Raw genomic sequence first — 24,740 nt, forward strand, 5'->3', positions numbered from 1 at the left:
GCGGTGAAATAATCGGACAAAGTCAGCATGGATTTGTGAAAGGAAAATCATGTCTGACGAATCTCATAGAATTTTTTGAGGATGTAACCAGTAGAGTGGATAGGGGAGAACCAGTGGATGTGGTATATTTGGATTTTCAGAAGGCTTTTGACAAGGTCCCACACAGGAGATTAGTGTGCAAACTTAAAGCACACGGTATTGCGGGTAAGGTATTGGTGTGGGTGGAGAGTTGGTTAGCAGACAGGAAGCAAAGAGTGGGAATAAACGGGACCTTTTCAGAATGGCAGGCGGTGACTAGTGGGGTACCGCAAGGCTCAGTGCTGGGACCTCAGTTGTTTACAATATATATTAATGACTTGGATGAGGGAATTAAATGCAGCATCTCCAAGTTTGCGGATGTCACGAAGCTGGGTGGCAGTGTTAGCTGTGAGAAGGATGCAGGGTGACTTGGATAGGTTGGGTGAGTGGGCAAATTCATGGCAGATGCAATTTAATGTGGATAAATGTGAAGTTATCCACTTTGGTGGCAAAAATAGGAAAACAGATTATTATCTGAATGGTGGCCGATTAGGAAAAGGGGAGGTGCAACGAGACCTGGGTGTCATTATACACCAGTCATTGAAAGTGGGCATGCAGGTACAGCAGGTGGTGAAAAAGGCGACTGGTATGCTGGCATTTATAGTGAGAGGATTCGAGTACAGGAGCAGGCAGGTACTACTGCAGTTGTACAAGGCCTTGGTGAGACCACACCTGGAGTATTGTGTGCAGTTTTGGTCCCCTAATCTGAGGAAAGACATCCTTGCCATAGAGGGAGTGCAAAGAAGGTTCACCAGATTGATTCCTGGGATGGCAGGACTTTCATATGGAGAAAGACTGGATGAACTGGGCTTGTACTCGTTGGAATTTAGAAGATTGAGGGGGGATCTGATTGAAATGTATAAGATCCTAAAGGGATTGGACAGGCTAGATGCAGGAAGATTGTTCCCGATGTTGGGGAAGTCCAGAACGAGGGGCCACAGTTTGAGGATAGAGGGGAAGCCTTTTAGGCCAAGATTAGGAAAAACTTCTTCACACAGAGAGTGGTGAATCTGTGGAATTCTCTGCCACAGGAAACAGTTGAGGCCAGTTCATTGGCTATATTTAAGAGGGAGTTAGATATGGCCCTTGTGGCTACGGGGGTCAGGGGGTATGGAGGGAAGGCTGAGGCGGGGTTCTGAGTTGGATGATCAGCCATGATCATAATAAATGGCGGTGCAGGCTCGAAGGGCCGAATGGCCTATTCCTGCACCTATTTTCTATGTATGTATTTCTCTGCTCAGTACTGCTTCCTTGCATTTTCCCTACCAAGGTGCAACACTTCACATTTATCTGGGTTAAACTCCATCTGCCCTTTCTCTGCCCATATTTGCAACTGGTCTATGTCGAGCTATATTCTTTGCCAGTCTTCTATACTATCCACAACTCAACCAGTCTTGGTATCATCTGCAAATTTACAAACCCACCCATCTACGTTATCATCCAGGCAATTTATATACATCACAAACAGCAGAGGTCCCAGCACAGGTCCCTGCAGAAGTCCACTAATTACAGACCTCCAGCTTGAATGTCCCTTCAACCACTAGCCTCTGTTTTCTAGGTGAAAGCCAGTTCTGAATCCAAACAGCCAATTTGCTGCACGTCCCATGCATCTTAATCTTCTGGTTTTTCCTCCTATGAGGGACTTCGTCAAACACCTTACTGAAGTCCATGTTGACAACATTCACTCTCCTACCCTCATCAATCCCTCTTGGCTACTTGTCAAAAAACTCAGTCAAGTTGGTAAGACACAACCTGCCATGCACAAAGCCATGTTAGCTCTCCCTAATCAGGCCATGAGTTTCCAAATGCTCATATATTCTATACCTAAGAATTTTCACAGCAATTTCTTTACAACTGATGTAAGACTCACTGGCCTATAGTTCCCAGGATTTTCCCTTGTTCCCTTTTTAAACAGAGGTACAACATTAGCCACTTGCCAATCCTCTGGGACCTCGCTTGTGGCTAGAGCGGACACAGAGATATTGATCAAGGGCCCAGCAGTCTCGTCTCTTGCCTCCTTCAATAACATAGGGTAAATCCCATTAGGCTCTAGGGACTTATCCACCTTAATACTCCTTAAGAGGCCCAACACTTTCTCCTCCTTGACCTCTAAATGTCCTAACGAATTTAATCACTTACTTCTGCTTCAGTATTTACCAAGGAAAAGGAAATGGAGGACCAGGAGATCAAAGTACTCATTAAGTACCTCACTCACATTCTCCACATCCAAGCAAATGTTACCTCCTTTATCCTTGAGTTGTTTTCATCAATAAAGATGGCATTTTATAAATGTTATCCAAAATGGTCTTTTGGCTCAGTTCGACATTTTCAAAAAACAGACTGCTTTGAGTAATTATTTATAAAAAAAATCTTTTACTGACTGCAACATATAAGATGACGTAATGTAGGAGCAGAAATAGGCCTTTCAGCCTATTGAGTCTGCACTGCCGCTCCATCATGGCTGATTTATTGAACCCTTTCATCCGTATTCTCCTGTCTTCTCCACGTAAACTTTCATTCACTGATTAATCAAAAACCTATCAACCGTGGCCTTAAAAATACCCAATGACTTGGCCTCCACAGCCACCTGTGGCAATGAATTCCACAGATTTACTAACCTCTGGCTAAATAATTCTTTCCTTATTTCTGTTCTAAATGGATGTCCCTCAATTCTGAGGCTGTGCCCTCTGGTCCTAGACTCACTCACTGTAGGCAACATGCTTGCCAGATCCACTCTATCTAGCCCTTTCAATATGTAACAGGTTTCAGTGAGATCCCCATTTCTCCTCATTCTTCGAAACTCCAGGGAGTACAGGTCCAGAGCCATCAAACACTCCTCATATGTTAACCCTTTCACTCCTGGGATAATTTTTGTGTACCTCCACTGAACTCTCTGCAATGCCAGCACATCTTTCCTTAGATAAGGGGCCCAAAGCTCCTCACAGTACTCCGTGCAGTCTGCCCAATGCCTTATAAAGCATATGCATGACATCCTTGCTTTTGTATTCTAGACTTCTCAAAATGAATGCTAATAATGCATTTGCCTTTCTTACCAATGACTCAACCTGCAAGTTAACTATTAGGGAACCTTGTACGAGGACTCTCGAGTCCCTTTGCACCTCTGAGTTTTGAATTTTCTCCCCATTTAGAAAACAGTCCACATCTGTATTCCTTCTACCAAAGTGCATGACCATGCACCTCCCTACACTATGTTCCATCTGCCACTTCTTTTCTCATTCTCCCGATCTATGTTAGTCCTTCTGCAGAAGCCCTGCTTAACACTACCTTTCTTCATAACGTCTGCAAACTTGGGCCACAAAGCGATCAATTCCTTTAGCCAAATTATTGTCTTATAACATGAAAAGAAGTGGTCCCAACAACGACCCTGCAGCACATCACTAGTCACTGGCAGACAGACAGAAAACCTTTATTCCCACTCTTTGCCTCCTGCCCATCAGCCGTTCTTCTATTCATGCTAGTATATTTCCTGTAATACCATGAGCTCTTGTTAAGCAGCCTGATGTGGCACCATGACAAGGGCCATCTGAAAATCCAAATAAACAAATTGCACTGACTTTACTTTGTCTATCCTGCCTGTTATTAACATAGAACATGAAACACAGTGCAGCACAGGAACATGATCTTGGGCCCACAATGATGTGCCAAACCAGCTGAAACATGAATCAAAAATGCCCAAGCACTAATACCTTCAACTTACACCATGTCCATATCCCCTCCAACTCCCTCACATCCATATCCCTCCAACTCCCTCACATCCATATCCCTCCAACTCCCTCACATCCATATCCCTCCAACTCCTTCACATCCATGCCTATCTTAACATCTCTTAAAAGCCTGTAATGTATTTGCCTCTACTACCACACCAGCCAGTGCACTCCAGGCATTCACCACTCTCTGAGTAAAAAAACCTACCCCGTGAGCCTTCCCCCCCCCCCCAACTTCAATGAATGCCCTCTGGTATTAGATATTTCAGCCATGGGTAACAGACACTCTCTTTCCAGTCTATCTATGCTGCAAATAATCTTGAAAACCTCTATCAGATCTCCCCTCACAACACGCTGGAGGAACTCAGCAGGTCAGGCAGCATCCGTGGAAACAATCAATCAATGTTTCGGGCCGGAATGTTGACTGATCATTTCCACGGATGCTGCCTGACCTGCTGAGTTCCTCCAGCGTGTTGTGAGTGTTGCTTTGAGCCCAGCATCTGCAGATTATTTTGTGTATCAGATCTCCCCTCTGCCTCCACCGCTCCAGAGAAAACAACCCCAGTTTAACCAGCCTCTCGTGATAGCTCATGTCCTCTAAACCAGGCAGCATCCGGGTAAACCTCTCCTGCACTTTCTCCAAAGCCTCAACATCTTTCCTATAGTGGGGTGACCAGAAATGCATGCAATACCCCAGATGTGACCAAACTAGAGTTTTATAAAGTTGCAACATAACCTCTTGACTTTTGAACTCAATGCCCTGACTAATAAAAGCAAGCATTCCATAAGCCACCTTAACCACCTTATCGACCTGTGTAGCCATTTTTAAGGAGCTATGAACTTGAATCCCAATATGCTTCTGCTGAGCAACACTGCTAAGGATCTTGCCCTTAACTGTGCACTGTCTACCAAGGTGCAACACATCACATTAATCTGAGTTAGACTCCATCTGCCATTTTTTCTGCCATATCTACAACTGATCCATATCAAGCTGTATTGTTTGCCAGCCTTCTACACTGTCCACAACTCCACCAATCTTGGTATCATCTGCAAACTTGCTAACCCACCCATTTACATTTTCAACCAGGTCATTTATATACATCACAAACAGCAGAGATCCCAGCACGGATCCCTGCAGAACTCCATTAATTACAGACCTCCAGCTGGAATGTCCCTTCAACTCTGCTTCTATGTGCCAGAATTCCAACAGACTTGTGAGGCAAGACTTCTCCTTAAGGAAACCATGCTGACTTTGGCCTATTTTGTCCTGTGCCTCCAAGTACCCCAAAACCTCATCCTTAATGATACACTGCAACATCTTTCCAACCACTGAAGTCAGGCTAACTGGGCTATAATTTCCTGTCTACTGCCTTTCTCTCTTCTTAAAGAGCGGTGTGACATCTGCAATTGTCCAATTCTCCGGAACAATTCCAGAATCTAGTGTTTCTTGAAAGATTATTAATGTCTCTGCAGTCTCCTCAGCAACCTCTTTCAAAACCCTGGGGTCTAGTTCATCTATTCCAGGTGGATTTACCTACCTTCAGACCTTTCAACTTCCCAAGCACCTTCTATTTGGAAATAGCAACAACACTCACTTTGGCCCTGACACTCTTGAGTTTCTGGCATTCTGCAAGTGTGTTCCACAGTAAAGACTGATGTATAATTCATTATTAAGTTCGTCCACCATTTCTTCATCCCCCATTAGTACCTCTTCATCATCATTTCTCAATGGTCCAATATCCACTCTCATCTCTCTTTTACTCTTTATATATCTGAAAAATCCTTTTGTATCCTCTTTTATATCATTGGCTACCTTGTCTTCATATTTCATCTCTTCTCTCTTTATACCCTTTTTAGTTGCCTTCATTGGTCTTTAAAAGTTTCCCAATCCTCTACCTTCACACTAATTTTTACTGTATTATATACCCTCACGATTGCCTCATCCTCCCTTTAGAATAATTATTCATTTTTGGGATGTATCTTTCTGAATTGTTCCCAGAAATTCCAGCCGTTACTGCTCTGCTGTCAACCCTGCTGGTGCCTCCTTCCAATCAATTCCTCTCTCACTCTGTAATTCCCTTTATTCTGCTGTAATACTAATACATCCAATTTTAACTTCTCCTTCTCAAGCTGCTGGGCGAACTCCATCATGTTATGATCACTGCCTCCTAAGGGTTCCTTTACCTTAACTTTCCCTAATCAAATCTGAGTCATTACATAACAACCAAGCCAGAATTGGCATTCTCCTAGTTTGCTCAACCACAAGTTGCTCCAATTTGTTGGCATTTTACAAATTCCTTCTCTTGCAATTCAGCACCAACCTGATTTCCAGCATATTGAATCTCCCATAACTACCAGCAGTAAAAATGGGCCGAAAAATGGCAGGTGAAATTTAATGCGGGCAAGTGTGAGGTGTTGCACTTCGACAGGACCAACCAGTATAGGTCTTATACAGTAACAAGAGAAAATCTGCAGATGCTGGAAATCCAAGCAACACACATAAAATGCTGGAGGAACTCAGCAGGCCAGGCTGCATCTGTGGAAAAGAATCCTGATGAAGGGTTTCAGACTAAAACGTCAACTGTACTCTTTTGCATAGATGCTGACTGGCCTGTTGAGTTCCTCCAGCATTTTGTAGATCTTGTACACTGTATGGTAGGGCACTGAAGACTGTGATAGAACAAAAGGATCTGGGAATACAGGTCCATAATTCATTGATATGATATCACGTGCGCATAGGGTCATAAAGAAAGCTATTGGCACATTGGCCTTCATAAATCAAAGCATTGAGATGAGATGTTGTTTTCAAGTTGTATGACATTGTTGAGGCCTAATTTGGAGTTTAAGGGGAACATGAGGGGAACTCAGAGGGTTGTGAGAGTGTGGAATGAGCTGCCAACACAAGCGATACATGCAAGTTCAATTTCACCATTCAAGAGAAGTCTGGATAGGTGCATCGATGGTAGGGTTATGGTCCCGGTGCAGGTTGATTGTAGTAGGCTGTTTAAATGGTTCAGCACAGACTAGATGGGCCGAAGGGCATGTTACCATGCCGTACTTCTCATTGCCCTTTTTACATGCATTTTCCATCACTCTTTGAAATTTGTAGCTCACACCCTGGCTACTGTTCAGAGGTCTGTATATAACTCCTATCAGGGTCTTCTTTATTACCCTTGCAGTTTCCTAACTCTACCCACAAGGGTTCTACATCTTCTGATCCTATGTCACCTCTTTCTAAGGATTTGATTTCATTTTTTTCCAACAGAGACATCCCACATGCTCTGCCTATCCTTTTCATATAATGTGGATCCTTGGATATTAAGCTCCAATCTATGATCTTCTTTCAGCCACGACTCAGCGTTGCCCATAACATCGTACCTACTAATCTCTAACTGCGCTACAAGATCATCTACATTATTCCATATACTGCATGCATTCAAATATAACACCTTCAGTCCTGTGTTTATCAACCTTTTTGGTTTTGATATTGCTTACTGCATCCTTCTTACTGACCAAGTTCCCACATTTTCAGAATTTCTGTTGCTTCCTCATACAGGACTGGAGGATGATGTATCTGATTCTAATCCTGTCTTTCATTTTACAGCTTGACACAGTCTCCCTACCTTGCACTTAATTAGTATGTCAAAGTCTTTGAGATGAACAGTGCCAATTTTAATTTACACTTGAAGTGGAAAACAGTACATTGGTGCTGTAGTCAACTACGTAACTTTCAGAACATACATTTAAGATCAAATCTGGTAAATTTAAATACCACTGTCTTCCACCCCATTTCTTTTTAGCATTATGACAATATCAAATGATATCCATTAACCTCTCAGTAACAATAAGCTACTATATTAATTTTGTTTTTACCATTCATCAAGAATTCTTATAAAGATAATGCTTCTAAAAGGGGTAGTCAGAATTTGAGATTGAAATTTTTTAGATGCATTGGTTAAATTTAGAAGACTATCTTCAAGGATTAAAATTCTCTAAATAGAAATGCGGGCACTCAAGAACAGGGAAACTTAAGGATGGATTAAATGTAAGATATCTGTATTATTTTATGAAAAGCCATGAGGCTGGGCACTTCGCTTATAAGGGCTAGTGTTTGAGATATTAGTGATGTGAATATTCAAGATTAGATTAGAGTAGTTAATCAAGTTAACAAGGATTTGAATGGAATATTATCATGTAATCATTCAATCAGTGGCCCGTCTCCATTGTGAATCTGTACTGACACAAAGGAAAAAGTATGCTGTTAAAAGTTTATATTTTAGAATAGCATGCTAAAATTTAAAAAAGTAGAGTATGAAGCATGTTTTAAATATAGGAATCGCTGACATCACATGTATTGATTTCCCTTTCGAATGACATCATGAAATGTAAACCTTGTCCATTCATTATCTGGTTGGGCGTTTGGATGCGTTTTGTCGAATTGCTTTACTGTCTTTGCTGAACTGCAGCAAGCTGACCTATTATCGTGGTCTGCCATCCAGTGGCTGCCATCAAAGACTGCAAATATCTACCATTAAAAATACTGGATTCCCAGTATCAATGAGAATCAGGTTTAAAATCACTCTCATACGTCATGAAATTTGTTAACATGTGGCAGCAGTACAAAGCAATACATAATAATAGAGAAAAAATACGTGGTTTTCATTTTATCCTCCTCATTTCTTAAGTTCTTTTCTATTTCTCCTATAAACCTTAAAGAGCCTATTTGATACTAATTTCTTGCACATGTAAAGTACTCACTTCTTTTCTGTGATCAAGCCTTCGGTGTCCTTCAATAACCAAGGTTCCCTTGTTGAGGGATATTCCACAATCCCCAACTCAGCAGTGAATAGGGTATCCCACTCACTAGCATGGTTCTGGTACAGTTAAGATCCAGCTGCCAGCAATGCAGGAGAGAATATAAGTTCATATTAATTAGACCAGTTACATTCTCATCCAAGCCATTAATATATAACACAAGTAAGAAAGGTCCAAGCATCGATCTCTGCGGCACACAATTTATTAAAACTTCCGTCAGAAAAGCACCCATCCACCACTACCCTCTGCCTCCTATCACCAAGCCAATTTTGGATTTAGTTTTCAAACATGCCTCTGATCCCATGCACCTCAGCCTTTTGAACTAGCCAAACATATGGGATTTTTTTCACAAGCCTTGCTAAAGCTCATATAAGTCATGCCCACCACTCAGTCTTCCTCAATTTTCTTAGTTACCTCCTCAGACAAATTCAATTTGAATTATGAGGCATAATTTCTAACAAAACCATGTTAACTCCTCCTAATTAGCCTCTTTGCCTTATATGAAATGTATTGTGTCCCTCAGAATCTTCTGCAGCAACTTCCCTGCCACTACTGTAAGGCTCACCAGCCTGTCGTTTCCAGCCTTACACCTACTGAACAAGACAGCAATGTTATTAACCTTCCAGTTTTCTGGTGCCTCACCCGTGGCTAACAAAGATGCAGAGATCTCCATCAGATCTCTAAAGATCTCTTCCCATGTGTCTCCTATCATGCTGGGATAGATCCAGTCAGATACTGCAAATTTATCCAACTTACAAACATAATTTGTATCAACATTTCTAATACTTCCTCGTTCAGGGAATAGGCATGCTGTGGAATGTCAGTGTATTCCTTTCTTACCTCTCCAAACCTGCAATCCTTCTATGTGAGTAATGAATGGAAGTATTTATTTTTGACCTCTGTGTAGATGACCTCTTTGATCCCTGAGGGACCTATTCCTTCTTCTAATATACCTGTAGGATGTTTTAGGATCCTTCCTAATTATACTTGCCAAGGTTACTCCTTTCCAAAGTTCTCAAGAGTCCTCCACATCAAACCCACCTTTCATGTATCTTCAGTTCCTCTACTGCTATCTGTCATCAGCATCCAACTTCTCATTCGTTTTCCTTAACACCCTTATTAGCCAATGTAAATTGCTTGCTGACATATTTTTATAATGTGGGCTACTGATTCTGTGTCATGGTTGTATTAGCAAGTTGGTGTTACATCTCCAGCAATTAACTAAGTGTCATATATCTGGAACAAAGCCAATTATATTTTTCTATCATATTTTTAAGGTTATTCCTTTAGATACTTTATCAATGAGGATGCGTATCTTCAAAGCTGAGCTCTACACTTAAGACATTACTTAAAGGGGGAAATAAGTTTCCCAAAAATGGAAGTTTCTGTAAATGCATTTTCCCTAGTAAAAGAATTTATTTTTATTGATCATGTCTGATATATTACCACTCGATTTTCACCATTTTAATTTTGCAGACCTCCTCTGGAGAGGAACTGGGAAGGTGGCTTGGCATTTTACTATCTGAAACTGGTTCTTCCACAGATCCATCAGCCCTACATTATGATTACATTGATGTAGAAACAACATCTAGTGTTATACAGACTGCAAAACAATGCTTCAAGTAAGGCAATATTTTGATCATAAATAATTGACTTCTGTAAAAATTTATAAAGGAAAAATGTTCTGGTTAAAATACAACTAATAATAATATGTAAACTTGTGGGGATTTTTATTTTATTTGTTATCTATTGGTCTTAATGTTTAATGACTAAACAATGAATTCATTTCTGGCTCAATCTCACAGTAAAAGGCAAATAGCCCAAGCTCTGCATTCACGTGCCCAGCGAACACTGTCTTACCTGGCACAGAACTACCACATATAAATCAATCCCCTTCTGCTCTGTAAAGCTCTTCACAATCATAAACGACAGGCTCCCTCCCCAGAATTGCCTACTGCACTGTAAGCTAATCTTCCCGCCTCACAGGCTGTCAAAACTGTCAAAGAGACTGCATGTTCGTGAAGATCTCTGGAATTTATATAATTGTTTAAAGGATATTAAAAATTAAACATAATAATAACCTGTTGAATTATTAAAACTTAAAATACACTTAAAACTCTGGAGAACACATGCAATTCAGGGCATTCAAACTAATTCCATTAAATCAAAAACACGTGAATGTAAATGTAGACAAGAGATTGTAGATTCTGGAATCTGGTGCAATACACAAGATGATGAAGGAATTCAGAAGTTAAAGTGAGATTGACCTTTTCATTTTAGGTCGAGACCAGATAAAGGACCTCAATCCAAAATATTTAATGTCCATTTCCCTCCATAGATGCAGCTGGACCTGTTGAGTTCAGCCAGTGTTTTGTGTAGATGTAAAATGCATTTGGATTTCTGTCTGGCATTCAGTCTTTCCATTCAAATGATTAGGCTGACTAGAGTTTAAGTAGGTCTAACCCCAGCACAACTTGACCTGGAAGATTACCCAGTACCATACAGACTGACTAGCACTTCTTGGATGTTTTGATCCATTTTTTATGCACACAGAATGATAGTGAGGTTACAAAGGTGTTGTAGCTTTTTCCATAATGAACGCTGTTCATTATGTGGATAGACTGCAGAATCTGGGGTTTGCTCTTCTCAGAGGAGTTTAAGGCACACTTAATCATTAAAGTAAGCTGGAATTTTCAATATACTAGTGGGAGATGTGGAAAATTTGATCATTGGCAAAACAATTGTAAAGAAGAACTTTTTTTTAATGTCCAGATGTGTTATAATCTGAAACGCATTGCAGATTCAATGGCAGCTTGAAAAATGGAATTGGATACGTGTATCAAAATTCTGGCCATAGCAAAAGAGGAAGAGAATGTAGTAATGATTGGATGTTTCTTTCAAAGAGATAGCAGGTGTTCTTTGAGGCAGATTGTTACCCCTTTCAATGATGTAAGTTTCTATAGATTTCAACTCTATGATTTAGTAAGTATAAAGTACTGAAAGCTCACAAATCTTTCACCAATTTCTTTTTACATTTTCAGTTTATTACATAGACGCTCAATATCACCTAACAGATATGGTGGCAACATCACTAATGGATATGCATGTCCGCGTGGAATCTCCCTTCATTATGATGATGTACCTTGCCTAAATGGAACAGTAAGACATTTAAATTAGTGCCATATCTTTGACAGTCTTATAAAAATATTTTAAACAACCAGTGCTAAGAAACTAATTCATTAAATCTGGAATACTGTGTCTGCATTTTCATTTCTTGTATTCAGATAACAAAAGTGGATGCATGCAACTTTTATTTGTCCTTTTGGGAACTTTCATTTTCCCAATGGTCTGGTGGACCCTAAAACTAATGCATTAAATAAGTAGTTTTACGGTAAATTTAGCACACCGAAGGAAACCATTGGGTCTTCAATTCTGTATCAGATAAATGAACTGCTGAATGTAATAGTAACTTTCACCCTGGGCTTTTCTTGACTATACTCTTACAGACAGTGAGTTTCAGGCTCCTACTGTCCTCAGAGCAACTCCTTTGTAATCCTACCCATTGCCAACTGGAATTTGCTTTGTATCAAGAAGAATGCATGTAAATATCTAATGGAAAGTGACTTGTTTTTAAACATAGTTTGGCTGGGTGCAACTTAATTATAATATCCTCATCCTAAGAGAGTAAAGCATGTGAATTAGAATTGCAAGCTAATTAATTAGCAAATTTTCTGAATAATTGGTTAAATAACTTAATTATAGTGAGGCACTGACTAGCAACTCTGCCACTGTATTGTGACCAAGCCCTGCAAAGACAGGCAAAGTAATGGGGACATAAAATACTTCTGGCTGTGTAATTGAGTTATTCAGTTCATACAACTTTGTTATATAGTGATTTCCAGTGAACTGTCTGAATGGATAAAAATATCATCTTTATCTGCCTTTCGTTTGCTTCATTAATTCCCAGAAATGGTTCAGCAGCATTTAGAATTAGACTTTTGGTGGCATGTTCATAAAATATGGGTATTTTCATGAGAAGGTTCTGTACTGTATTTGTGTTTTGTGTCTATTACTACCCTGATGACAAATTTTATGTGTGTTAAAAGACTTTTGAATGTGATGGTTCTAAATTATCTCATACCATCAATGCTATTTAAGATTACACTAACTAATTTTCCTTATCATCACACTTAATGTCAACAGTAATAGCACAGGTGAAATTGTGACCAAATTTAATTTTGGTAAAATACTTCTCCTTGTGATTCATGCACTGAATAACAAATTACGCTAATAGAAGCAGAAACTTTATGAGTCACTTGATGCTTTTGGATATAATTCCAGTCTGTGCTTCACCAGCTTGTACACAACACTGCGTTTACCTGCATGTTTTTGCCTCTAACATCTGAAGCTTGCTCCATATTGCATCGCAGGAACAGGAAGTTTTCAGCAGTAATACTGATACCCTCTGGTATGAGGAAGTTTCCAGTGACACCACTGACCTGTACGACAACGTCCCACCACCAAAACCAATTGCTCGCAAATCACAGCCGATTGGGGTCCAGAATAAACTTTCCACTGAGAAACTCTCCTCTAAAAATAACAAAACTCTTGTCTCTTCACCTCTGTCTTCCACGCGGTCTATGACTAATAAAACTAACACCTCTACTGCGGAAAAAGGAACAGTCAAGACAGCCTCGCAGGTACTTCTATAATCCACAAATTGTATGATGGCATTTACTCATTCTGTAGCATTATGTCAAGACATTCTAAAAGAGAAAACACGGCCGTCTTTTGGGCAGATATTAACCAACAATTTTTTAAATAGGCATTTCTCATCCGATTATTCTGTGTTACTATATTTGAAAGGGTGATGGTATATTGCAGAGAAGATTCCCCTGCTTCTTCATCGTAACTTCAAGAATTGCAAAACCTTGGGGTATAACATTAAGAAAGATTTTGCTAGCTATACCATAATTAGGTGGATCTTCTACCATGAGAAGGCAAGAGAATTTCTTTATGAAGTATACCAATGCATAGCATGCATTTTATAATTTAATGCCAGAGAAATTGTTAAGAATTGCTTCACCTTCCTTTAAGTATATTAAGTTTTGAATTAGAAAACTGGAAATATAAGTCATTTTACATAAATCCTACATTCATGCAATTTAGGATAGTGGTTAACCTTCCACCAGGGATGTAGAGAGAAACCGGAGCTTCAAATGGGAACCCACACTCTCTCAGAAAGAGCATGTAAATTCCACAGACAACATCAGAGGTCTGGATCAAACCTGGGTCACTGGCACTGTGAAACAATAGATGTACTGTTGTGGTGCCTATTCTCACATATCATGATTTGTAACATTATTTCTTTAAACACAATTTGCTGTACTTTATAGAACCCATATTCTGCATCATGGAAACACACATCCTCCCTCCACATTCTTACTCTGACCTACCATCTTTTTTTTCCAGTCCTGATGAAGGGTCTCAGCCTGAAATATCGACTATTTACTCTTTTCCATAGATGCTGCCTGGCCTTCTGAGTTCCTCCAGCATTTGGTGTGTGTTGCTTATTTCCAGCATCTGCAGATTTTCTTGTGTTCTGGATCATGGCATCTGTTTTGTCTCTCTCACACCCTGGAACAGTTTCTAAAACCTCAAACCATAAATATCACAAGGCTGGATTTCTTTGCCTTAACTGAGTAGGAATGGTATTGTGGCTCTCGAGGGGAGCTCAGCAGGTTGAGCAGCATCAGTGGGAATTCCTTAGTCCCACCAAGTATTTTTAATAGAGCTTAGAAGAGCACTTCTCTTTCTCCTATCTGTTCCAAGATAAATAACAGTGTGAACGCCTCTTCAGCTAGATCACAAGCTGGGTTAATGCACTGGCAGATTCTTGGAGTGCTAATTGGTGTCTTCAGGAGGACCCCGTTTCTATGCTGAAGAGGTGAACTGCTTGACATAGGTCTGGTCATCTGTTGGTAGTTTATTATGGGTATAGTGACGGCCGGACTATTGCAATAATAATATATTTTCACTATATTACCAAGCACAAAGCACCAGTAATTCAAAATTTACTTCAGTGAGTGGAAAAGATCAGTAGAACCCTAGGTTAGCGGTTTAGAATTGCTCTGACAAATTCAAGATCATGGTACAGGGTCCAACAATTGTTCCTCAACATTTATATTGGAATCTGTTTACATTAAGGGACCTTTATTTTAATCCTATAGTGTCATTTTTATCAGATTCATACAAGTTATTGGCCATAAAGTGGGCAATTTCCTTCCTTCCAATTAAATGATGGTGTCAGTCAAATTGGCCTTCTCTTCCCTTGCTGTTTCTCAGTCCTTTCCACACAGCCACATCTTGCATCCTCTCAGTATGACTAAAACTGAAACTTCAAAGATACAATTAAACTCACACTCTACTGTTCCTTGATTTCACTTATGAATGTTTTAACTCACTTTATAATGCTAACGGTCAGTTGGTATGGTGTTGCACTTCTTGTATAAATTTGAATAGATTTGATGTTCACATATTGCTAAAAGAAAAGAGAGTTCTTAAGGGATTTCACCAATATTTATAAATGACTACTTATTTTCCCACTTATAGATAAAAGGGAAGAAAATGCCAACAGTTGTAAATGGTACAACATCGAAACCAAAGGCCGTAAACAGCCAGGTGAAGAAACCAAACCCTAGCACAAGTGTTAAACGCACTGCATCAAGTGAGTGTTTTACGTTTTGTGTTTTATCATACTAAACATAATAACATCTAGCAGAAACTGGTGATACTGTTTCCTAATAAATGTGTCTTTACCATACACTTGTCTTTTCAAATTGACATTGCAGTCATTTCTCATCTAAATAATGATTCTTTTAATGGAATATGGTAAATATATCATAGGTTAGTGGTTTTGTATACTAACTGATTTAATCAATAATTCCTTTACACCAGGGATGGTTGGAAGTTATTTGAATTGCTGTCAATTGCTAGAATATATCTAATATAAAGGTATTAAAAGGTATGAGATTAACTTTCAGATGCTGATCAATATAAATATGGAAAAAATCGAGTGGAGGCTGATGCAAAAAGATTGCAGTCGAAGGAGGAAGATTTGAAAAAGCAGAAAGAAATCTTACGCACCCGTCTAGCACAACTGAGAAAAGACAAAAGGGAGCTGAGAACAGCCATTGAAGCATGTTCAGGTAGCAACATTAAAATTTTCTGTTCCTTTAAAGAAGATGGTTCAGATACAAAACTGATCAAATTTGTTGGATTGAAATTATTTCTCGATGACTGACACATCAAGAAACCGTCACAAAAAATTGCTGAACCTGGTTTCGATCATATCTTCAGCTGAATAGAACCATGGTATTACAAACAATAACAGATAACATCCTTTTTTCCACAATCTGTATTCTCTTTGCATTGATTCAGATACAGAGTGCTTAATTAAATCAGTCATATCTACAATGTCATTAAATATTGACTCTAGTTGATAAGTATCTTTTATGTCCCAATATTCTAAGTATAATTAAAAATGGGATGGCACTGGCACCAAAATAGTGTGTGAAGTAGAAGTGCCAACTTTTTACCTTTTCACTCCTCTAATGTTTGGTCTGAGGTCAACCTTGTGTTGTACTTTAGCAAACAGTAAATAAAACACTTTGCAAATTTTAGTTGTTTAAAATGTAGTTCAATCAGACTTTATTTGACCCAGAAGTTGCTTTCGGTTGTGAACCAGTCCGGCACACCACTGATTTCCAGAGTATGCATGAATTTACTTTGTGACTTGGCAGCTGCAGCTTGCAGTGGAGAGTCAGGTGGTCCTGCACAGCAGTGGGACCTTCTGCAATGTAATGAAGTCATGAGCAGGAGGTCAAAATAAAGCCTACCCAGAAAATAAAAGAAATTTAACAGCTGGCTAATCATTAACTCCCTGAATTAACTGGCTATCAATATTACTAAATCCTAAAAATGCTGAATGTCCTGGGCATTCAAAATATATTAATACTACTATCAATTTATTGAAAAAGCTTCTGAAAATCGAAATAATCCATAAGTACTTTAACAGTATTAGAACTCAAAGTTACTCATAGTTAACCAGGCTATAGTGGCAGGTCCATGGAAAAACACTAACATTTCTTTTGTGTAATCAGAGTGAATACTATTCTGCTAGCTCGGCTCAATGGCATAACTCTTCTTGTCCTTTACCACCATCCATAATAAGTCCATAAGATATAGAAGCAGTATTAGGCCATTTGGCCCATTGAGCTTAATGCATTATCCATGGAGATAATACAATGGGAAGTGGCCTTTTTTCAATGATATTGGAAGGGGTCTTTGGATCGAATGAGCTTAAAGAATAGGGTGGGAAAGATTTTATTATGTCAGTAACATTTATTTCCTTCTCAAATGTCATGAAACTGCTTGTCAAGGCTACAGACTATTCAAAAGGCATGTAGAGTCTGGCAAGAGAAGGACTAGGAGCAGCAGCACAGGAGGAAGGAGCAAGAGCGAGACTGAATGGAACTGGGATTCTTAGCCACTTAACAGAGGGTCTTTGGGAATGGACCTGTGACTCTGTCAGATCTGTAGAAAGATGCTGGAATTGTGCTATCTTTTGTAGAAAGGCCATTGAGCAGAATACTCCTATGTTCACTATGATAGTGAGGATAAGTGCCATGAATTGCTTTGTTCCCAGATCCTGTGACATCAAGCAAGAATTGATATTTTAGAGAGGTACAAGTTAACCGAGGACAATTAGCATGGAGTTGTCAAGGGTAGGTAGTGGCCAACATTTTTTTGGCACGGATACCAGGAGAGTTTATGTGAATAGCACACTTGATTTGCTCTGCGTACTTCTTGAAAGAGGTCCATTAAGCAGATGGATCAGGAAAGTAGATGCCTATAAGCTGCAAGGCAATTTAGATTAAAAATCAGCTCAATGGAAGCAAGGAATACTGATGCAGGAATTTTAGTGACTGGAGAACTTTACCAGAAGGGTCTTTGGGGCTCTGTACTAAGTCCCAATTTTTCATGACGTAATTTTTATATTACTAATGTCTTAGCTTTGAACTATGATTAGGAGGTTTGCTGATACGAAAATTGCCAACGTGGTTGATGGAGAGACTTCTAGGTTGCAGGGAAATATCAAAGATTGGTTAACTGGGTACAAAAAAGTCACAAATCAAAAATCAGAATCAAAATCAGGTTTATTATCACTGACATATGTTGTGTAATTTGTTCTTTAGTGGCAGTAAGAGATAAAAATTACTATGAATTACAAAAATAAATTAATAGTTAGATTGAAAGACAAATAACGAGTTGGCGTTTTGACATAATGCGGTTTTGAGCTGTGGACATGACACTGCAAGAAGAATGCGACAGGACAAGAGGGTGTAGGGAAGCTTTATGAGAATGGGTAGATTTAATTCAGGTGTATAGCTTCAAGAGAGGCCAAAACAGAGTGGACAGGAATGACCTATTTCTTTTTAGGAAAGGTTGATAACTACGATCATTGATTCAAAGTGTTTGGTTGAAGATTTGGACGGTGTTTGAGGAAAATATTTTTCATTCAAAAATGGCCTGTAGTTGGCAGTCTCCATTTCTTGCTTACAATAATGAAGTTTCCAACACTAAAGCATTTTCTTTGCTTGTCAGCTCATCCAGGCTCTGTTCTACTGTGTTTTATGTTGCATGAATAGTTGGAGCTAAATCCTGTTGCATTTTTAACAAGGTGTTTATTCTATATAAGAAGGCTGAGTTAAGGAGAATTTCCAGCCTACGGCACTATGCTGGGACTGAGGTAGCCACCTTCCCACAAAAAACTTCACCTTTCTTTGTATCAAATATGATTCTGCCAGATTTATTTAGTATGGATCTTCACTGAGCACTGATTTCTGCAGGTGCTTGTTGTTCAGCATCACTGGCAACATTTACTGTGTCTATTATTGGATCCAGTATTCTGATGAGATTGAGAGGTTAGAATCATGTTGGAACAAAAACTGAGTCATTCAAATACCTTATTAGAGTTATTGATGGTTCATTGTGACTTCATGATTCATTTGTCCTGAACTGAGCGACAGAAACAGTCTTTAAACCACAATGTCTCTGCAACCATGATGCCAGTTTTAATTCATCAGATCTGCCTGCACTTGGTCAATATCCCTCCATTCACTGCTTGCTCAGGTGTCTGCCTAATTGCCTCTTAAACATTCCTATTTTATGTGCTTTCACCACTTCCCCTGCCAGCACATTCCAGGCACCTACTGCTTTCTGTGTTTTTAAAAATAACTTGTTTTGTAGATCTGGTATATCGGATTGGTATTGAGAACTGTGAGGTCATGAGCCAGGAGCAGACGGGAACCTAGTGAAGGCAGGGGAAGGAAACTACCCTTGCCTTGTTGCGCACTGCTCCTGTATCGTGGAGAAATTTCCAGTTCCCACATTAACCTAATCGACTACCTGGAACCTACAAAGGCAAAATGGAAGTAAAACATGCTCCAACAAGGAACCTTCCTAAGAAGAGAAGAGGAAAACTCAACCAGGAGAGTTATTAAGCTTTATAGCTTGTGATGTTGTCTGGTCCTAGAACTGTACTTGGAAGAAATTGAGTGATATGAGTTAATGCTGGTATGTGAGACCAGAGTTCAAAGCAGAGATTTGTCTCTGGCTTTCAAATTAGGAAGAACTAATGCAATTCAGGTTGTCATGCTGGGAATGTTTGCAGAATGTCCTCTATCATCAGCTCTCCACCACCATTATTATCAGCAGGGTGTAGAAGAGGTGCAGAACTGTCTCATATTTATTTATAACGTAGAAAGAGGGCATTTGGTATATTAAGTACCTGCCGACTCTCAGCTCGATCCCATTAACTCCCCCACCTGTCTCACTGTAGCAATTTTCTCACACTTGGCCAGCCCCTCGACTGGGATTCTCATAACGGCCAACAACGTTACAGTATCCAATGAACCCAGCAGCCAACATGTACTTGGGATGCAGGAAGAAACAAGACCCTGGGAAGAGCCACACGCAGCCAGCGAGACCATATGAGGACCACACAATGAAAAGTTTGGTGGTTGGAGTCACTGGACTACTATGCCACAGCTTGGATGTTACTTTATTGCCAATACTAAATGTTGGCACATGGCATGTACCGACCCATGTTTACCAACGTTATGGCTCACAGCATTACGGTTAGTGTGCTTTTTTCCAGGCCACTTCACCTATAGTTGTAGTACCACTCTATGGGAGAGGGGATGTATGAACTGTTGTGAGTATACACTGTGCAGGTGGCAGATAGGTTGCTGAGAATAAAGTCAAGTAGAGAGCAAACACCAGCTTTCCTTGCCAAACTCTATGAAGAGTGGAATTTGTCGATAATTGAATATAATGGGACATAATTATATATTAGCACATTTTGTGGCTTTGTGGTCTGATTCAGACCCCAGTAAAACCCTAGTTCAATCTGGAATACAGGAGAGCACAGCACAGAAGTATCTGCAAGAGTTTAGAGTTATCAACCTAATAAAGCAACTACACAGGCTACATGACAAACAGAGAAAGACTGAAACTGAATCATAGACTAGAGTTGATGCTGAGGATTCTGAGCTTAGTTCACTCTGGAAAGCTCTGTATACAGCTAAATTAGTAGCCCAAAAAATTAACAAGAGGAATATAAAAGTGAATAAGTCTCTGGGTCCTGACAGGGTATTCCCTAGGACCTTGAAGGAAGTTAGTGTGGAAAATAGCAGGGGCTCTGACAGAAATATTTCAAATGTCATTAGAAATGGGGATGGTGTCGGAGGATTGGTGTATTGCTCATGTGGTTCCATTGTTTAAAAAGGGTTCTAAGAGTAAACCTAGCAATTATCGGACTGTGAGTTTGACGTCAGTGGTGGATAAATTGATGGAAAGTATTCTTAGAGATGGTATATATAATTATCTGGATAGACAAGGTCTGATTAGGAACAGTCAACATGGATTTGTGCATGGAAGGTCATGTTTGACAAATCTTATAGAATTTTTTGAAGAGGTTACTAGAAAAGTTGACAAGGGTAAAGCGGTGGATGTTGTCTATATGGACTTCAGTAAGGCCTTTGACAAGGTTCCACACGGAAGGTTAGTTAGGAAGGTTCAATCGTTAGGTATTAATATTGAAGTAGTAAAATGGATTCAGCAGTGGCTGGTTAGGAGACGCCAGAGAGTAGATGGTAGTAGTGGTGGATAACTGTTTATCAGATTGGAGGCTGGTGACTAGTGGTGTGCCTCAGGGATCTATACTGGGTCCCGTGTTGTTGTCATATACATTAATGATCTGGATGATGGGGTGGTAAATTGGATGAGTAAGTATGCAGATGATACTAAGATAGGTGGAGTTGTGGATAATGAAGTAGGTTTTCAAAGCTTTCAGAGAGATCTGGGCCAGTTAGAAGAGTGGGCTGAAAGATGCTGATAAATGTGAGGTGCTACAATTTGGTAGGACTAATCAAAATAGGACATACATGGTAAATGGTAGGGCATTGAAGGATGCAGTGGAACAGAGGGATCTAGGAATGATGGTGCATAGTTCCCTGAAGGTGGAATCTCATGTGGATAGGGTGGTGAAGAAAGCTTTTGGTATGCTGGCCTTTATAAATCAGAGCATTGAGTATAGGAGTTTGGTTGTAATGTTAAAATTGTACAAGGCATTGGTAAGGCCAAATTTGGAGTATTGTGTACAGTTCTGGTCACCAAATTATAGGAAAGATGTCAACAAAATAGAGAGAGTACAGAGAAGATTTACTAGAATGTTACCTGGGTTTCATCACCTAAGTTACAGAGAAAGGTTGAACAAGTTGGGTCTTTATTCTTTGGAGCGTAGAAGGTTGAGGGGAGACTTGCTAGAGGTATTTAAAATTATGAGGGGGATAGATAGAGTTGACATGGGTAGGCTTTTTCCATTGAGAGTAGGGGAGATTCAAACAAGAGGACGTGAGTGGAGAGTTAAAGGGCAAAAGTTTAGGGGTAACATGAGGGGGAACTTCTTTACTCAGAGAGTGGTAGCTGTGTGGAACGAGCTTCCAGCAGAAGTGGTTGAGGCAGGTTCGATATTGTCATTTAAAGTTAAATTGGATCGCTATATGGACAGGAACGGAATGGAGGGTTATGGGCTGAGTGCAGGTCGGTGGGACTAGGTCAGAGTAAGCGTTCGGCATGGACTAGAAGGGCCGAGATGGCCTGTTTCCATGCTGTAATTGTTATATGGTTATAAGTGGCTTGCCCCTTTTTATATTCTCTCTGATTCAATCCTGACTTCATTTCTTCATCTTGTCGTATTGGCTATGGAAAAATCCAATGTTGCAATTCCTCTTCTGAGTTCCAACACACCTGCTATTGCGGAGAAGAAGCTCAAATTTCTTCAACAGCCTCCCCTTCTGCTTGGATTGCAAGTGTGCAGAAAGACTGACGTTTCTTACGATTATATGGAGACAGTGCTTCCTACAAAACGTGGAAGATCTTACTGTATCCTGTAGCGGTGTGCTACACACAGCGCTAGAATAACCACACGGAGTCGGTGAGTTGGAGTTGCGAGAAAGAGATTTATTCAAACTTCGCGGCCTGCTTTAAAGCCTTCCCGTTCCCGCCCTCCCTGGGGCGGGACTGCTGTGGGGAATGCATATTCCCAGATCCTTTCCGCGCGCGGGATTTTCCCCCTGCTGGTGAAGATGGCCTGGCGCCCTTTTTGGGGCCGGCCCTCTGCCTGCGCGCGCTGTTTCGTGGGCCGGTTCGTGTGTGCTAGAAAGTGGATCGCCACATAACGCCCCCCCAGAACCGGCGATACCTCCCCCAATGTCCACAGTCTGGATCGGCCTCTGTTTGGGAGGTCTACCCCTGCGCCTCGGTGCCTGAGCCTGGACTGGCTGCGCCAAGTCCACATGGACCGGTTTGAGTCGGTCCACCGTGTAAACCTCCTCTCTCCCCCCAGTGTCCAGCACGAACGTGGACCCATTGTTCCTGATCACCTTAAGTGGCCCCTTGTAGCGCCACTGTAGCGGTGCCCAGTGTCTGCCCCATTGTACAAAAAGAAACTTACAGTTCTGCAGGTCTTTGGGTATGCAGGTCGGGCTCTGTCCGTGCTGTGAAGTGGGAATGGGGGCCAGGTTACCGAGCCTCTCCTGTAGTCTGTCCAGGACTGCTGTGGGTTCTTCCTCTTGCCCCCTTGGGGCTGGTATGAACTCTCCTGGGACGACCAGGGGTGCGCCGTACACCAACTCGGCCAACGAGGTGTGCAGATCCTCCTTGGGCGCCGTGCGGATTCCGAGCAGGACCCAGGGAAGCTCGTCTACCCGGTTAGGCCCCTCCAGGCGGGCCATGAGAGCCGATTTCAGGTGACGGAGGAAGCGCTCCACTAGTCCGTTTGACTGTGGGTGGTAGGCAGTTGTGTGGTGTAGCTGCAATCCTAAAAGGCTGGCCATAGCCGACCACAGGCTGGAGGTGAACTGGGCTCCCTTGTCGGAGGTAATGTGGGCCGGTACCCCGAAGCGTGCTACCCAGGTTGCGATCAGTGCTCGGGCACAGGATTCGGAGGTGCTGTCGGTGAGCGGGACTGCCTCTGGCCATCTGGTGAACCGGTCTATCATAGTTAGGAGGTACCGCGCTCCTCATGACACTGGCAGGGGCCCCACGATATCCACATGAATGTGGTCGAACCTCCAGCGGGTGGATTCGAACCGCTGCGGCGGAGCCTTGGTGTGCCGCTGCAGCTTGGCCGTTTGGCACTGCGTGCACATTTCGGCCCATTCGCTGTTGGAGACCAACCGGACGGTTGTCCTGATGGAGGGGTGCGCTAAGTTGTGAATGGATTCGAAAACCCGCCGGCGCCAGGCTGCCGGGATGACGGGGCGGGGTTGGCCGGTAGCTACGTCACACAGTAGGGTCCTCTCACCTGGACCACGGGAGGTCTTGGAGCTGTAAACCGGAAACTGCAGTCCTGTAACTGGGGATCTCAGCGTCTGCCTGCTGTGCCTCTGCCAGCGCTGCATAGTCCACCCCCTGGGACAGGGCCTGTATGGTAGGTCTGGATAGTGCGTCCGCCACGACGTTGTCCTTTCCCGAGACATGCTGGATGTCCATCGTGTACTCGGAGATGTAGGACAGATGTCGCTGCTGGCGGGACGACCAGGGGTCGGACACCTTCGTGAACGCAAAGGTAAGCGGTTTGTGGTCTGTAAAAGTGGTGAAGGGCCTACCTTCTAAGAAGTACCTGAAATGCCAGATTGCCAGGTATAGTGCCAATAGCTCCCGGTTGAAAGCACTGTATTTGAGTTCAGGTGGTCGTAGGTGTTTGCTGAAGAACGCCAGGGGTTGCCAGTGATCCTCGATGAGTTGTTCCTGCACTCCACCAACTGCTGTGTTGGATGCGTCCACCGTGAGGGCAGTAGGAACGTCCGTTCTGGGGTGCACTAGCATCGCGGCATTTGCCAAGGCTTCTTTGGTTTTAACGAAAGCGGTTGCGGCCTCTTCGTCCCAGGTAATGTCCTTGCCCTTACCCGACATCAGAGTGAACAGGGGGCGCATGGTTCGGGCTGCTGAGGGGAGGAAACGGTGGTAGAAATTCACCATACCCACGAATTCCTGCAGGCCTTTGATTGTGTTGGGTTGGGGGAAGTGGCGGACCACGTCTACCTTGGCGGGCAGAGGGGTTACCCCGTCTTTAGTAATCCTGTGGCCCAGGAAGTTGATGGTGTCGAGTCCGAACTGGCATTTGGCCGGGTTGATTGTAAGGCCGGATTCACTCAGGCGGGAGTAGAGCTGGCGGAGGTGGGACAGATGCTCTTGACGACTACTGCTGGCTATGAGGATGTCGTCCAAATAGATGAATGCAAAGTCCAGGTCGCGTCCCACCGCGTCCATTAGCCGCTGGAAAGTCTGTGCGGCATTCTTCAGGCCGAACGGCATTTGGAGGAATTCAAAAAGTCCAAACGGGGTGATGAGTGCTATTTCGGGGATGTCGTCCGGATGTACCAGGATTTGATGGTATCCCCGGACGAGGTCTACCTTGGAAAAGATCCTTGCGCCGTGTAGGTTTGCTGCGAAGTCTTGAATGTGCGGCACAGGGTAGCGGTCTGGCGTTGT

At 41.8% G+C, this 24,740-nt stretch overlaps 1 protein-coding gene across 10 annotated transcripts in view; it reads left to right on the forward strand.

Annotated features, from left to right (window-relative positions):
- afap1 (actin filament associated protein 1) overlaps positions 1-24,740 on the forward strand; it is a 407,775-nt gene that overhangs the window by 362,481 nt on the left and 20,554 nt on the right. For 9 of the 10 annotated variants that reach the window (XM_072255900.1, XM_072255903.1, XM_072255901.1 and 6 more), the window contains exons 11-14: positions 10,095-10,240; positions 11,660-11,777; positions 15,231-15,345; positions 15,662-15,826. In XM_072255900.1, the coding sequence (XP_072112001.1) occupies positions 10,095-10,240; positions 11,660-11,777; positions 15,231-15,345; positions 15,662-15,826 (544 nt within the window). Of the gene's footprint in view, positions 1-10,094; positions 10,241-11,659; positions 11,778-15,230; positions 15,346-15,661; positions 15,827-19,521; positions 19,816-24,740 lie in introns of those variants that run through there. The other variant, XM_072255906.1, reaches the window with a different exon arrangement.

The sequence above is a fragment of the Mobula birostris genome, chromosome 4 (genome assembly GCF_030028105.1).
Source record: "Mobula birostris isolate sMobBir1 chromosome 4, sMobBir1.hap1, whole genome shotgun sequence".
NCBI lineage: Eukaryota > Metazoa > Chordata > Chondrichthyes > Myliobatiformes > Myliobatidae > Mobula > Mobula birostris.